General features: G+C 37.7%; 1 protein-coding gene across 1 annotated transcript in view; it reads right to left on the minus strand.

Annotated features, from left to right (window-relative positions):
• Positions 1–13095, minus strand: part of igf2r (insulin-like growth factor 2 receptor) — a 59139-nt gene that overhangs the window by 4195 nt on the left and 41849 nt on the right. The window contains exons 33-45 of the mRNA XM_052098957.1: positions 12812–13074; positions 10298–10510; positions 8561–8710; positions 7392–7550; positions 5632–5830; positions 5249–5401; positions 4559–4796; positions 3498–3634; positions 3304–3421; positions 1669–1815; positions 1276–1460; positions 644–830; positions 375–530 (exon numbers count right to left, since the gene is read on the minus strand). Coding sequence (XP_051954917.1) covers positions 375–530; positions 644–830; positions 1276–1460; positions 1669–1815; positions 3304–3421; positions 3498–3634; positions 4559–4796; positions 5249–5401; positions 5632–5830; positions 7392–7550; positions 8561–8710; positions 10298–10510; positions 12812–13074 — 2305 coding nt within the window. The remainder of the gene's footprint in view (positions 1–374; positions 531–643; positions 831–1275; positions 1461–1668; positions 1816–3303; positions 3422–3497; positions 3635–4558; positions 4797–5248; positions 5402–5631; positions 5831–7391; positions 7551–8560; positions 8711–10297; positions 10511–12811; positions 13075–13095) is intronic.

The following is a 13095-nucleotide window of genomic DNA, read 5'->3' on the forward strand; positions in this document are numbered from 1 at the left end:
TAATGTTTTCCACATTAAAAATTTTACCTATAGAAATAAATAGTACTTTTGACAAAAGTTTGTAATATTTAAAGTTCTCTCACAATATAACATTAAAACTACATAAAAATCAGAAGCCTAATAAAAGCGGATTCATTTTACATAGGGGGCTCACATAACCAGCTGAATACTTCTACCTTAATCTGCCTGCGAATATGATATGTCTACAATGGTATTGGTAACCAAAACATTTTGTGTGTTTTCTGCCTCAACAGCAGTATTAAATTCAAGACCATTGTCAAATCGGCTTGTGAATTTTTTTTAAATATTTACTTGGTGCACCTTTAATGCATCTGCAATGGGCACAATATCTGTAGAAGTTGATTTTCTTTTACCTCCTGTCTCGTTTGTGAAGCAGCAGAACAAGCAAACAGATTGAGAGCACAATCAGCAGCAGACTAAGCACCACCCCTAAAGCTTGACTCCGTCCAGACAAGCCAGATTGCTCCTCCCCTCCATCATTAATGTTCTGGTCCATAATGCTGGCCGAACTGTGTGAAATCCAACACATTGACTTGATTCAAACTTACATCACTTACATCTCTATGTGGCAAAACTGGTGAATGAAAGTGGAAAGTTACTCTTAGTCTTTAGTGATACTCACGAAAAGTTACAGACGGCAGAGGTGTGCCATACAAACAGATATTGGCAGCCATCCGTCTCCAGCAGGAATTCTGGGATGCCCTCTCCTGCCGTAGGGCTGCAGTGGAACAGGATGGTCGAGGACACTGTTTTGGTTTTGTCACGCCCACATACTGATTCAGATGGTACCAGTACATCGAGGTTTGCACCTAAAAACATACAAACCCCAGACACATCAAAGAATAGTTACATAATGATTGAAATAAAAATAAAAGCATTTTCTCTACAAAGTAAACATTGTTGAACAGAGGTTTATCAGCATGTGAAATTTTTAAAACAAGTAACCTAACCTAAAAATATAATAAAAACGAATTGTATTATTTCAACAACTGCCTAAGGAGGCATGTTCAAACAGGATGTATTTTCATGTTAAAAAACGGCTAGATGGAGTGCAATGAAATAGAACAGAAAGCTCCACAACACGTGTATGTGAAAGAAACTCCAAAAAGGACTTAGAAAATTCAACAGAAACAATATTTTTGGTGTAGAAATTGGGTTTCCATACAAGTGTCATCATGGTACAGATAGAAAAGAAATCGAGCACTGATCATTCAGTGTAATTCTCAATGCAATCCCTTAAAGATTTCCTCTCACCTTTGATATAGTACTTGGCTTTGCTGGAGGAGCCGATTTTTCTGCGATAACTGTCATTAATCTTGACCTGACAGATATTGGCGCCCAGGCACTTAGATATGGAGCTGTCAGTGATACCTGACAGCTGGATGTGGTAAATATAACGGTCTCCATTAGGACGGATATCTCCTGTTGCATTGTGGAAACTGAAAAGAACAGAAACACAAGGTCCCAATTTGTCTCACCTCCCACATAATGAAATACTTATCTTATGCTTCTACGCATGGAATCCCCATTGTGCCCTTAAGCCTTGCGAGGCCTACTCCCCAACCCCAGGCAACTCCAACACTGCCTTGTGTTAATGGCTGAAAGTTGTTAAAGTGTGGAAAGTGACATTAAGAGAGAGATACACACCGGTAGTAAAGTGCTCCCAAACTAACAGTGGCTCCCGTCTCTGGTACTTTGATGGTTCCATTGACCATCTCCACTTCCTCCTGTTTCACAGCACAAGCAGATCGAGTCTCCCACTCCACCCAAAACTCACATGCTGCTTTATCCTCCCTAAAACACACACACACAGAATATTAAAATGTTACTTTGTACAGGGCTTGAACACTTCTTGACCAATAAAGTCGCTTGAATCTTGAAGGGCAATTATAGCAATAAAATGTTTTAGAGTAGAGCATATTAATACAAATTTATATTCACTTCAGAAATGTCCTAGACTATAATTTATTATTAATAATAATAATTTGTGGTGATGTGGAATGGCCGAGCGATGTCAGTGGAGAGCGAGGCCGGGAGAATGAGAATGGTAAGGATTGACACCTGTGGGAAATTATCTCTAATAGCTGTTTGTGTTCGCAGTGAGAGGGATAAGAGGGTCAGTCCAGACTGCCATAGGGGAGAGAGAGCAACACACACAGTAGTCGTATGTGTGATGGTTGTACTGAAAAGCAAATATTTGCGTAGAACGCTGAAAAGCATTATAAATAAAAGAATTAACAATAATAATAAAAGAAAAAAAAAAGTTTTTATAATAAACTTTATTTTTATATAGCTGTGCCATTTTACATAGCACAAAACAGTATAAAATGAAGAAAACAAAAACTTAATAAAAATAATTAAATACAAATGTACACTACATAAAGATGTTTAATAGGTTTTAAACAACTTTATCTCAGTTTCCAGGCCTCAAAATCCCCATTTTAAAATGTCCTGATATTTCCATGACCTTGGGAACATCTGTCCTTACACAGTACTGCTGATAAGCCTGAACAAATACTGTAAAATGACATAACAGCATCTCATTGGACTCATAATTTAAACTATGACTTGTATTACACATTAATGAATAATATTTGTATTACATTCATGCTTTTAGCCATATGTGTGTGTGTGTGTGTAAAACTGTATATACACTGTGTACAAAGAACACAATGAAGACTTTTAAGACATTACCGACATTACAGTTTAATTTTCTGTTACAGCATATTTTTCTGTAAAGCTGCTTTGATACGATATGTGTTGTGAAAAGCGCTATGCAAATAAAACTTACTTGAATCATACTTATAAATGTTAATAATTGTTTTTCTGAATGGTTGAGTAAGGACTAGTAAACTAGTCTTAAATTAACATATTTAACACAAATGTTAAACACTAACACAGTTAGTTAAGAATACAGTTACACAAATGTATAATGTTGCAACCAATAACTACCATATCATTAACTTTTTTTAAAGCAGCCACTGTATAATAATACATAGTGTACAATATGATGAAAAGAATCTCTATAACATGAATTTGATGTGTTGTTGAGTATGGATTAAATCTTAAACTGTAGCCCAGTCTGACACAGTGACAAAGCGACTTACATTGCATTCAAAGTAAACATTTGTCAGTATGTGTTCCTTAGGAATCAAACCAATGACCTTGGTGTTGCTATTGCCATGCTATAACAGTTAAGCTATAGGAACAATTCCCAATCCTGTTTTCTCCATTATTTCCTGTCCAGTTTAAATGTGGCCAATTTCCAGTGATCTGACTCACCGCAGTAATTTCGGATGCCCCACTGTGCTTCCACACGTGAGCTGTATGATAGTTTTGGCTGGCCGCTGGTTTTTGCACACATCGTCGCCCATGGAATAATTGACCAGGATCTTTCCATCTGGATGGGAAACACGACGATTTGACGTTAACCAATAAAACAGTATTTACGTAACAGAAGATTTAAAAACACTTACCGATTAACTCCATGGTCTGCGTGTGCACACGGCCAAGAGTCTCTGTCTTCCCACTGGCATGTTTGCGACAAACGGCGGCTTCCTCTGGGCATCTTGTCAGGCCTCCATGGATCACCTGGCACAGATTAAAGTACCACCTGTCAGGGGCAAAGGTGAGTTTCACACATTAAGAACTTGTGTATGTGCAATATTGCACCAGTGTTATATAACAATTTAATGCATTGTGCCCAAGTGTGACGAGTTCCACTGACATGAATAGAGTCAAACGATACAAAACAGTGAGTGCTCCAAGAAGTTAAAGATTTTGGTCGATACTGGCAACTGATATTTTCTTATAGCTGATAACCAATATGTTTGCCAGTATTGTAAATTGGTACCATTCATACAAATTAAACAAATTAAAACTTTGATGTGATTCAGCATATTAGTATTAAGTAGAAATGTGTGTAGATCTGCCAGGCCGATATTTGCCCAGATTTCAGATTATCTGTATTTGCTGATAAGCATGTCCGCTTGGAGGATAAACAGAAGTGGTCATTCCACCTTCCTTGTGTCAGTTCCAAAATGTGAAGATTGGATCGTTACTGGCAACCAATATTTTCCTTATGGCCGATAGCTGATATGTTTGCCAATATTGTAATGTACTGTATTGTAATGGGTACAATTTATATACATTATACAGAAAACATTCATGTGCATCAAAATATTTTTGTGTACCATAGAAATTAGTGGTAGATTGATAAATCGTCCGGGCCAATAGTTGGCCATTTTAAGATTATTGTTATTGGGCGATAACCATTTGATATTGTTGCAGTATCCATATCAGTCCGCCACTTTAATTACCTAACACAAGAATATATAGAGTTAAAAAAACAACAAAAAAAACAAATCAAACCCATCAATCCAATAATCAAACAACACGGATAATTCCAAAAATACCCTACTGATACTGGACATTACCGACATGGTCACTGATAAATCGTACATCCCAACAAAATATTCCCATCCAGATTCAAATTAGTCCACAACAACATGAATAGAACAACAGGTGTAAAACTCACAAATCATGATTATGGCTGAATTGCCAGGGCAGTGTGAGAGAGGAGAGAGTGCGCAGGTCATATGTCTGGTGTCGGCCTGCCAGCTTGCACTCCATCTTTTTGGGTGGGCACACCATGTTTGTTCGCCACTGGAAGGTGGCAGAGCAACTTAGGGTTTCGGTCATTAGCTGAGGTCTCCCGCGACCAGCTGTTCGGTCACATGAGAACAAAATGGTCGACTGTCTTTTCCCTCTTTGAGCTGTGAATTATTTAAAAACAAACATGAAATGAGATGAAAAATAATTCTGACTTGTCCCTCGTTTTGAAAAAATAGTGGGAACCTGTTAAAAGTCATGCACTTACAATGGAAGGCAAGCAGGCAAAGGGCCAGAACAGTGAATCTTTTTTTAAATATGCAAATATCACAATGTTGAGGAATCCACACCAAAAAAATGTAATGCCTAAAATAGTATTTAATTTACAGTTAGCAACATTTGTCCAACTAAATCTGTTTAAACAAGAAAATATTGTATAGAAACAAGCAACACAGCTAAAATTTATAATGACTAGACTTTATAAAATATGAAATATATACTTGTTTTTATTGTTTTGATTATTCTCATATGCCTTTGCTTTAAATCTGTCATTGTCAATTTATGTCAATGCAAAAGAATTGTTTTCATGAGTATTAAGGCTGTCATAAGTTCGTACCATTAGAGCAGAAGCCCCATTTCTTATCTTTGTCGTAATCGCTTGTAGTGGCACACCACTTCCTGCCGTCAGTCCTGCCTTCAGTTGTGCAATCAGTATAAGACTTGCTCAAGAAGTTAAAGGGGAAAGCACACACTTCATCTTTATCCGTCACTGAAAGATAATAAATACAGATGTTAGCCACTTAGGGTTTTACCTAAAGGAGTTGAGAGTAAGTCTTAAAAGTGCCACACAACTTATAAGGCAGCGCATTTCACAATTTCCATAATTACATGTCTAACATTTGGATCGTTCATGTTGGAAGCATGCTTATGATGCCTTGAAATGCTGCCTAGGTAGGCAACTCACTAGGCTTTTGGAACTATTCAATGTGTTTGCCTGACCTGGAGGGCATGTATCTCCTCCACTATACTGCATCATCACAGTCTGCTCTTCTCTCTTGTAGTCAAGGTTCATAATCCTGCTGTTCCCATATGAAGCTGATGAGCCAGTGGAAATCAGACATACAGCACTGTCTTTACATGTGGTGTCCGCCACAGTGCCACACACATTGATCTTATAGGAGCCAGAGCTTCCAGGAACCTACAAAACACATGAAACTGAGCTGCAGAACAGCATGTGGTACATTCCCCTCAAATCGCACAATGATGACTATGAACAGCTATAAATGATATGCACCGAAGTAATATGTGAAATGTCAACACTAATGGAGTAATAAAACAGCTTTGGTATTTCTTTGAATTCCAAAAGACTGGAGTTCATAGGCCCAGACATACTCATGGCGAAGTTCTTCGTTCTTTGCTCAGAGCTGAGCAACAGTATACAGTTTGAGAACGTTCAGACACTGGCCAAACGGCTGGGGGAGACGTTTAGGGGATTATTTAAATACGAGGAAGCACAAGACTACATGTAAAACCTTAAATAATGTGACATTATTATTTATATATAAAGAAGCTGTTTTTGTCATGTTTACATTCTGCGTTCAAGTCGCTAATACCCTAACGAGCTATGCATGGCCATAATATACACCAGTAACACTCTGTTGTTGTAATTAATGATGGCACTGTTACTACTGCAAAGATGGGTGCATAAAAGAGTGTTAATGGGTAGAATACAGACAAAAGAATGATGATAGGCATATCAAACAACAGAGGGAATGGGCACTTAAGAGCATTTGAATAGATTTTAATCCTATTCTACACTAATCAAACAAAAATCATTACATGTTTTTGGAATATGTCTCTATGCAAACTATTGTACAGATGTAGGAAAGTTTGCACCAGTTCGCTAATTACTGACCAGTGAGTTTATTTTGTCTGAACAATGCAAGCAGGTGGAGCTCCAGGTCACACATACCGATGTCGTAAATCAATGGCAGTAAGAAGGTTTTTAGCAGCTGGTACAAAGTTTTCTTGAAAGTTTGTGCTGGAAAACTGTTACGAACCAATAAAATGAACTCAAATTTTTTTGGCCAGATTATGTTCTAAATGATGTCACAACCAGTTTGTTATTAGATTTCTTAGAAGTATGCCAGGGCCTTAAACAGGGTTAGTTCACCCGAAAAAAAATCATGCTGTCATTTAAAAAAACAAAAACAAAGTAGTCTAATATTTCCACAGCTAGTTAAAAGTAAAAATGTAGGCAAATTAAATAAAAATGTTACGAAAACATTTCGGTGGCAGTTATGAGTGAATGCATAATGTGGAGTATAAAACAAAGAAAGTTGTTTGTGTGAATAACAGATATGCAGTGTTGAGCAATAATGGGCTATATGTAATCTGGATTACATAATAAGATTACTTGTATTTATATTACATTATAAATGGTGTGTAATCAGATTACAATTAGTTCAGTTTATATTATATATCTTGATTTGGGGTAAATGAAATTGGTATTTCATGCACTTAAAATTTGCAATTTGTAATCTGAAAGTAACCAGATTTGATTATATTAAATATAATCTTAAAGATTATAAATTTAATTTCTAAGCAGTATCTGATTACATATCAGAGGTAATCTACCCAACACTGCGGATATGGTAACTTTCCAATTTTACAGCAATTTAACGAGTTTCATATGTGAAAGTGTCAACTGAATTTTAGTCACACAGATATTTGTATCCTTGTGTGTAAGAGGTCATTACCTGAACGACCCCTGACAGCACTGAGAGGTCAAAGGTGTAGCGCAGCTGGGAAACGGTTAGGTTGCAGCCCTGTGATATAATGGTCTCTGGACACACCACAGGAGTCGCCCACTCAAACATATACATGCAGTCCTGTGCCCGGATCATATGAGGAGAACCCTGTACGTAGAACAAAGATTAACACACACGTACAGCAGAAAAGACAAATACACTTTAAAACTTACTGGGGCTAGGGATCACCAAGTACCCTGCAGTACAATACACAATGAATACAATTCAAAGTTTTTACTGAACATTTCTAATTTAGACAACACAGAAATGCACCATACTTAAGCACTAGAGTCACAGATGCATTTAGGACCAAGGAGGATTGGCTTATACTTTACGTGTGGCTGCATATATTGACAAAAAAGTGCATTACATCATATGCATTAAAGATTTGAATAAGTTATTTAGACATGCATATAGATATTGTGCAAGCTTAATATATATGAATAAAAAATGTCTGATACAACATAATTACTTGATGCACACTCAAACAGATTGTAAACCATGAAATAAGTGGAACTGATTTGCAAATCATGCAACATTAACATTTATTGCTCCAATAATTACAGATGAACTGTCATGTGCATGCAGATAAAATCGGCAGCATAAACTTTCTTAATTTCAAAGAGCACTTCCTTTCCATTCAATCTTGCATGCTCTGCTATGTGTCTGTTATGAGTAGGCTTGTGTAATGCGAGTAGGCTTGTGTAATATGAGATGATCACATTGGGTATTAAAGTAATTATAGCAATGATACTTGAATCTTAAATTCTGTAATTGATGCATCAAAACCTCTTTGACAGATCTATGTACCGCGATGCATCGATGCATTTTTACACCCCTATTTTCAACCTCTCTCGCTCCTCTGACCACACTAAGGTGATATCAAAGTTTGCACTTATTCGACCTGCTTCCTTATTGAACTGTAGGACATGACATGAATGCACAATTAAATAAACACACAGATTTATATAATTAAAATTGTGAGCAAAATAATTGCAATATTTCAATTGTTTCCGCACAGCCCTGGAACCTACAACCATTATGTTACCAGCCTAGATTATAACCATTGCGCTATACCATTTTTAGATAGTCACAAAACGTTTGGACCAAACTCTTACCAAGTCTGCACCTTTCTGGCAAGTAAAGATGATCTTGGAGGTGTAGTTGGAAGTGCGATTGGAGGAGCAGATGGTCATGCTGCCGAAGGTGATCTCCACCTCGTTACTGTCCAAGTTATACCGCGGAGGTGTGGTGATACGTCCGATGTCCTACACAGCAGCAAAAACAAAACAAGCAACAACAGAAATTACAATGATGAGCAAAAACATTATGACCACATTCCTAATATGAATTTGGTCCTCCGGGTGCCACCAAAACAGCGCCGACCTGCTGAGGCATGGACTCCACAAGACCCCTAAAGTTGTCCTCTGGTATCTGGCACCAAGACTATATTAGCGGCAGATCCTTCAAGTCCTGTAAGTTCCAAGGAGGAGCCGCAGTGGATCGGACTTGTTGGTCCAGCACATGCCACAGATGCTCAATCGGATTGAGAACTGGGGAATTTGGAGGCCAGGGCAACACCTTGAAATCTTCATCATGCTCCTCAAACCACTTCCGAAACAAAGTATGCACTGTGTACCTGGTCTGCCACGATGTTTAGGTAGGTGGCACATGTCAAATTGACGTCCACATGAATAAACGGACCCAAGGTTTCTCAGCAGAACATTGCCCAGAGCATCACACTCCCCCCACCGGCTTGTCGTCTTCCCACAATGCATCCTGATGCCATCACCTCCCCAGGTAAATGCTGCACACATACACAGCTGTCCACGTGATGTAAAAGAAAACGGGACTGGACCAGGCAACCTTCATCCACTGCTACAAGGTCCAGTTCCTACACTCACTCGCCCATTGTAGGCTCTTTAAACGGTGGACAGGGGTCATCCCTCTGATCGGTCTGCGGCTACGCATCCTCATACGCAGCAGTGTGCGATGCACTGGGTGTTGTGACACATTCCTCCTGTAACATTCATCATTAAAATTTTCTGTGACTTGTGCCACAGGAGACCTTCTGTCGTTCGGACCAAACAGGACAGCCTTCGTTGCCCTCACGCATCGACGAGCCTTGGCGCACAACGCCCTGCCGTCGGTTTGTCCCTCCTCGGACCGCTGTCCGTTTGTACTCACCACTGCTGACCGGGAGCACCCCACAAACCTTGCCGTTTCAGAGATGCTCTGACCCAGTCGTCTTGGCCCTTGTCAAAGTCCCTCAGGTCTTTAATCCTGCCTAATTCTCCTGCATCCAACATGTTGACTATGAGAACAGATTGTTCGCTTACCATCTAATCTACCCAGACCTTGATATGTGGTCTTGTTATGAGATGATCAATGTTATTCACTTCACCTCTGAGAGGTCATACTGTTTTGACCCATCAGTGTATACTCTAGTGAAGTTTGGACATGTCACTATAGACCTTCTGGATTCCCACTGCTGATCAATCCACTACCACAAAAATTAACATTCTGTCTTTACTATGGTGCAGTTTTTGTCAATTTTGGAGCTCGAAAGCACCTCTGACCAGCACTATGTAATCAGCTCTGACATTCCTTTTGTGTTCAATGGAAGAAAAAATGTAATAAGGGTTTGGAATGACAAGAGTGCGTAAATGAGTGAATAAGTAATGCGTAGGATGAAAGGGAAGGGAAACCTGTCTGGAAATAATAATTATTTTGTGCAATTCCATTTGCCGTTGCTCAGAAATTTTCACTTTTAACATTAAGCAAGGTGCAAGTCAATGTTCAATATACTGTAAATTGTTTATGCAGGTGTTCAGGGTGATCTGGCGTCTACTTACAATCGGGTCCCCATCAACGGGCTCCATGCACACGGCAGCACCTGGAGGGCAGTTGACCCCTGGGATGGGGTTAAGGGGCTGGCAGATGTTGATATAGAAGTTAGGAGACTTTTCCTTGTCCACATCCTCATCTATAGCTGTATAGTAACCTGTGAGATGGATCAGAGGACCCAGGTCAATCTGTTTGGTACCATTCCAAACGGAGCACTTAACCTGCAAAGAAGAAAGAGTGAATTAGTTGTGAGATTCATATTGTTGAAAGACTTAGCCCCTTTCAGATGGTAATTCTTTCTAAATTTGTAAAATTTGTAAAACAACTTTTACGTAGCTCCTCAGTGATCAAACTCATAAAATGAAGTGGCATTTAGGCATTTTGCGATCCTTGCTTTTGAGAAGTCCTCTGTCATGTTACTGCCATTTTTAACAGTTTACCTTATTAGACTATTGAGGTTCTTCCTCTTGCTGGGTAAGAAAAAAATTCATGATCTTCATTCGATCAATCCAAATATTGATTCTTAAAAAGTACAAGATCAAGCTATGCCATGGGTGCTCATTACGTCAATCACAATCAAAAGGTTGATCGCTTGACAATCACTGATTTATATCGTTAACAGGTCAAAAGGAAATGATAGTAGAAAAAGGAGCTATACAAATAACAAGAATCTTCCAATCACTTTTTATTTCCTTATTTCAATACTGGAGTCGTATGGATTACTTTCATGCTACCTTTTTAATCTAAATTATTTATATAATTTATGGAATTTAGATTTTTGAATGAAATACCCCTTTAACATATTATAATCATATAGTAAATAAAATAAAAAGTAATTTTAGGTTTCATCTCATTACTTTTGTCAATTTCTGAAAGTTTAATTGAATACTTAAAACAAAGCAGTGTTTTCTTCATGTGAATAAGCATCTATTGCTTGTTATGTTGTTTGTTTCTTTGTTCTTTACTTTAGGAAGGCCAGTTTACCGGTCTTGAATAATGACACCTTGATGTTTACTCAAATTAGCATTTTCTTTTTGGTATCAAAATAGGTACTGAGAATAGTCAAATTGGTTTCATCTGTAAGCAAAATGGATAACCAAATTAATCAGAATCGAAAGCTTGTGAATCGGAATCATGTCAAATTGGGAAATCTTTATGGATAATAGGGCTGCGAAAATAAGGATTATATTGATAAGCAATTAATCTAATGATTATTAGAACGATTATTTGAATATTTGCTGATTATTGCAATGATTAATCATTAGCTCTTAACCGATTATTCTGCTTGTGTCCCGACAATAAAAGACTGTATTAAACATGATTACTAACAATGAAGAAGAAAAAAATTATCTTTTAAAAATACCTCTTAAATGACATTACCTTATTTTTATTACCCGTAATTAAAGGGGGAAAAATACTTTTTATAAGTTTACTTAAGTTAAGAAATTCACTGCAAAAAAATTATATTGTTATCAAGTGTTTTTTTTTCTTTTTTTCCCCATTTAAAAATGTCTAAAAATCCTTAAAACAAGACATTTAATCAAGAAACTTATTTAGACTTATATTTAGACTTGCTTTAAGAAAATGTATCTTATATATAATTGTATTTTCTTACTTGGTCATACTTCTGTGAGTGCAGTAAAGACAAAATATACTTATATTCAAGATCTATTCTCTAAAAGCAAGTATAAATATCTTAAATGTTGTTTCTCAGGGGAATGCATCTTTTTTTAAAGGATTTTTAGATATTTCAAAATATTTGTATTTTTAATATTATATTCAAAATTCTCAGATAATAATGTTTTATTCTGCAGTATAGTTGCTATAAAATGTATGTTGTTTTAAAAGAGTCCATCTTTAACTAACAAAAAAACAAGTATCAAAAAAGCTGCGTATTGCCAATTTTCTTCACGATAAGAAATGCACAGTGACATATATTATGATTCAATATGTCGTGATCCATCACGTTATAATCTAGCTGCAGCAAGCGTGCACACTCGAGGGAGGAGCATCCCTGCGACAAAGTGTGCATCAGCCGGGTGCAGTTTTAGCCCCCCCCCCTTAGATCGGGACATTCGTGCAACTTATAGAACTCCTTTTCTAATAGAAAAACCTTTGAGAGTTTGTTTCATCACTTCATCATGCCACAGAAAAAGAGTAAGTATGTGGCTCCTTCTGTGTCATTAAAATGCCGTGTATGAACCCGATATGACCAGGAACATTTTCCATTGCAAGATCATTAAATTAAAGTGAAACTGGAGCACTTTGCATTCACTATCAAAGTTTATATTTGTTTGTTTATATTTTTGCGGGAGTTTGTAGCGAGTCTCTGATTCTTAAGTGCTCTGATGTGCATGGTCAGCACACGCTCTTCCAGATAGGAGCTGCTCTGGTTTATTATTGGATTTTGAAGTGCACGTTAATCACGATTGATCATTTAAGAATTGTGAAAGAACTATCCCTATGTAAACATAAAACAAAAGCCTTTTGAAAGCTATAAAGGCTCAATTTCCCACAATTACCAGTTTTTCGCAGACCAGAGGGGTGTGCCAGGAGAAGAAATGAGTGCATGTGGTTTCATCAGAGTACACCAACACTGGTTCATCTGTACCTCCTCCCTCAGACTTGCAGACAAAGCTGAAAATGCTCTTGTGTTTGAGGGAGGGGTTTGCGACACATGCGTCTCCGCCCTCATAGGTGAGCTCCACCACCTGGTCCTTATAGACCAGCTTTTTTGAGGCTGTTCCACCACTGATGGTCATCTGAGAGTTCTTGATGCACACTCCTGCGGCAAAAATAAAACTTG

Source organism: Xyrauchen texanus, chromosome 30 (assembly GCF_025860055.1).
Source record: "Xyrauchen texanus isolate HMW12.3.18 chromosome 30, RBS_HiC_50CHRs, whole genome shotgun sequence".
In the NCBI taxonomy this organism is placed as follows: domain Eukaryota; kingdom Metazoa; phylum Chordata; class Actinopteri; order Cypriniformes; family Catostomidae; genus Xyrauchen; species Xyrauchen texanus.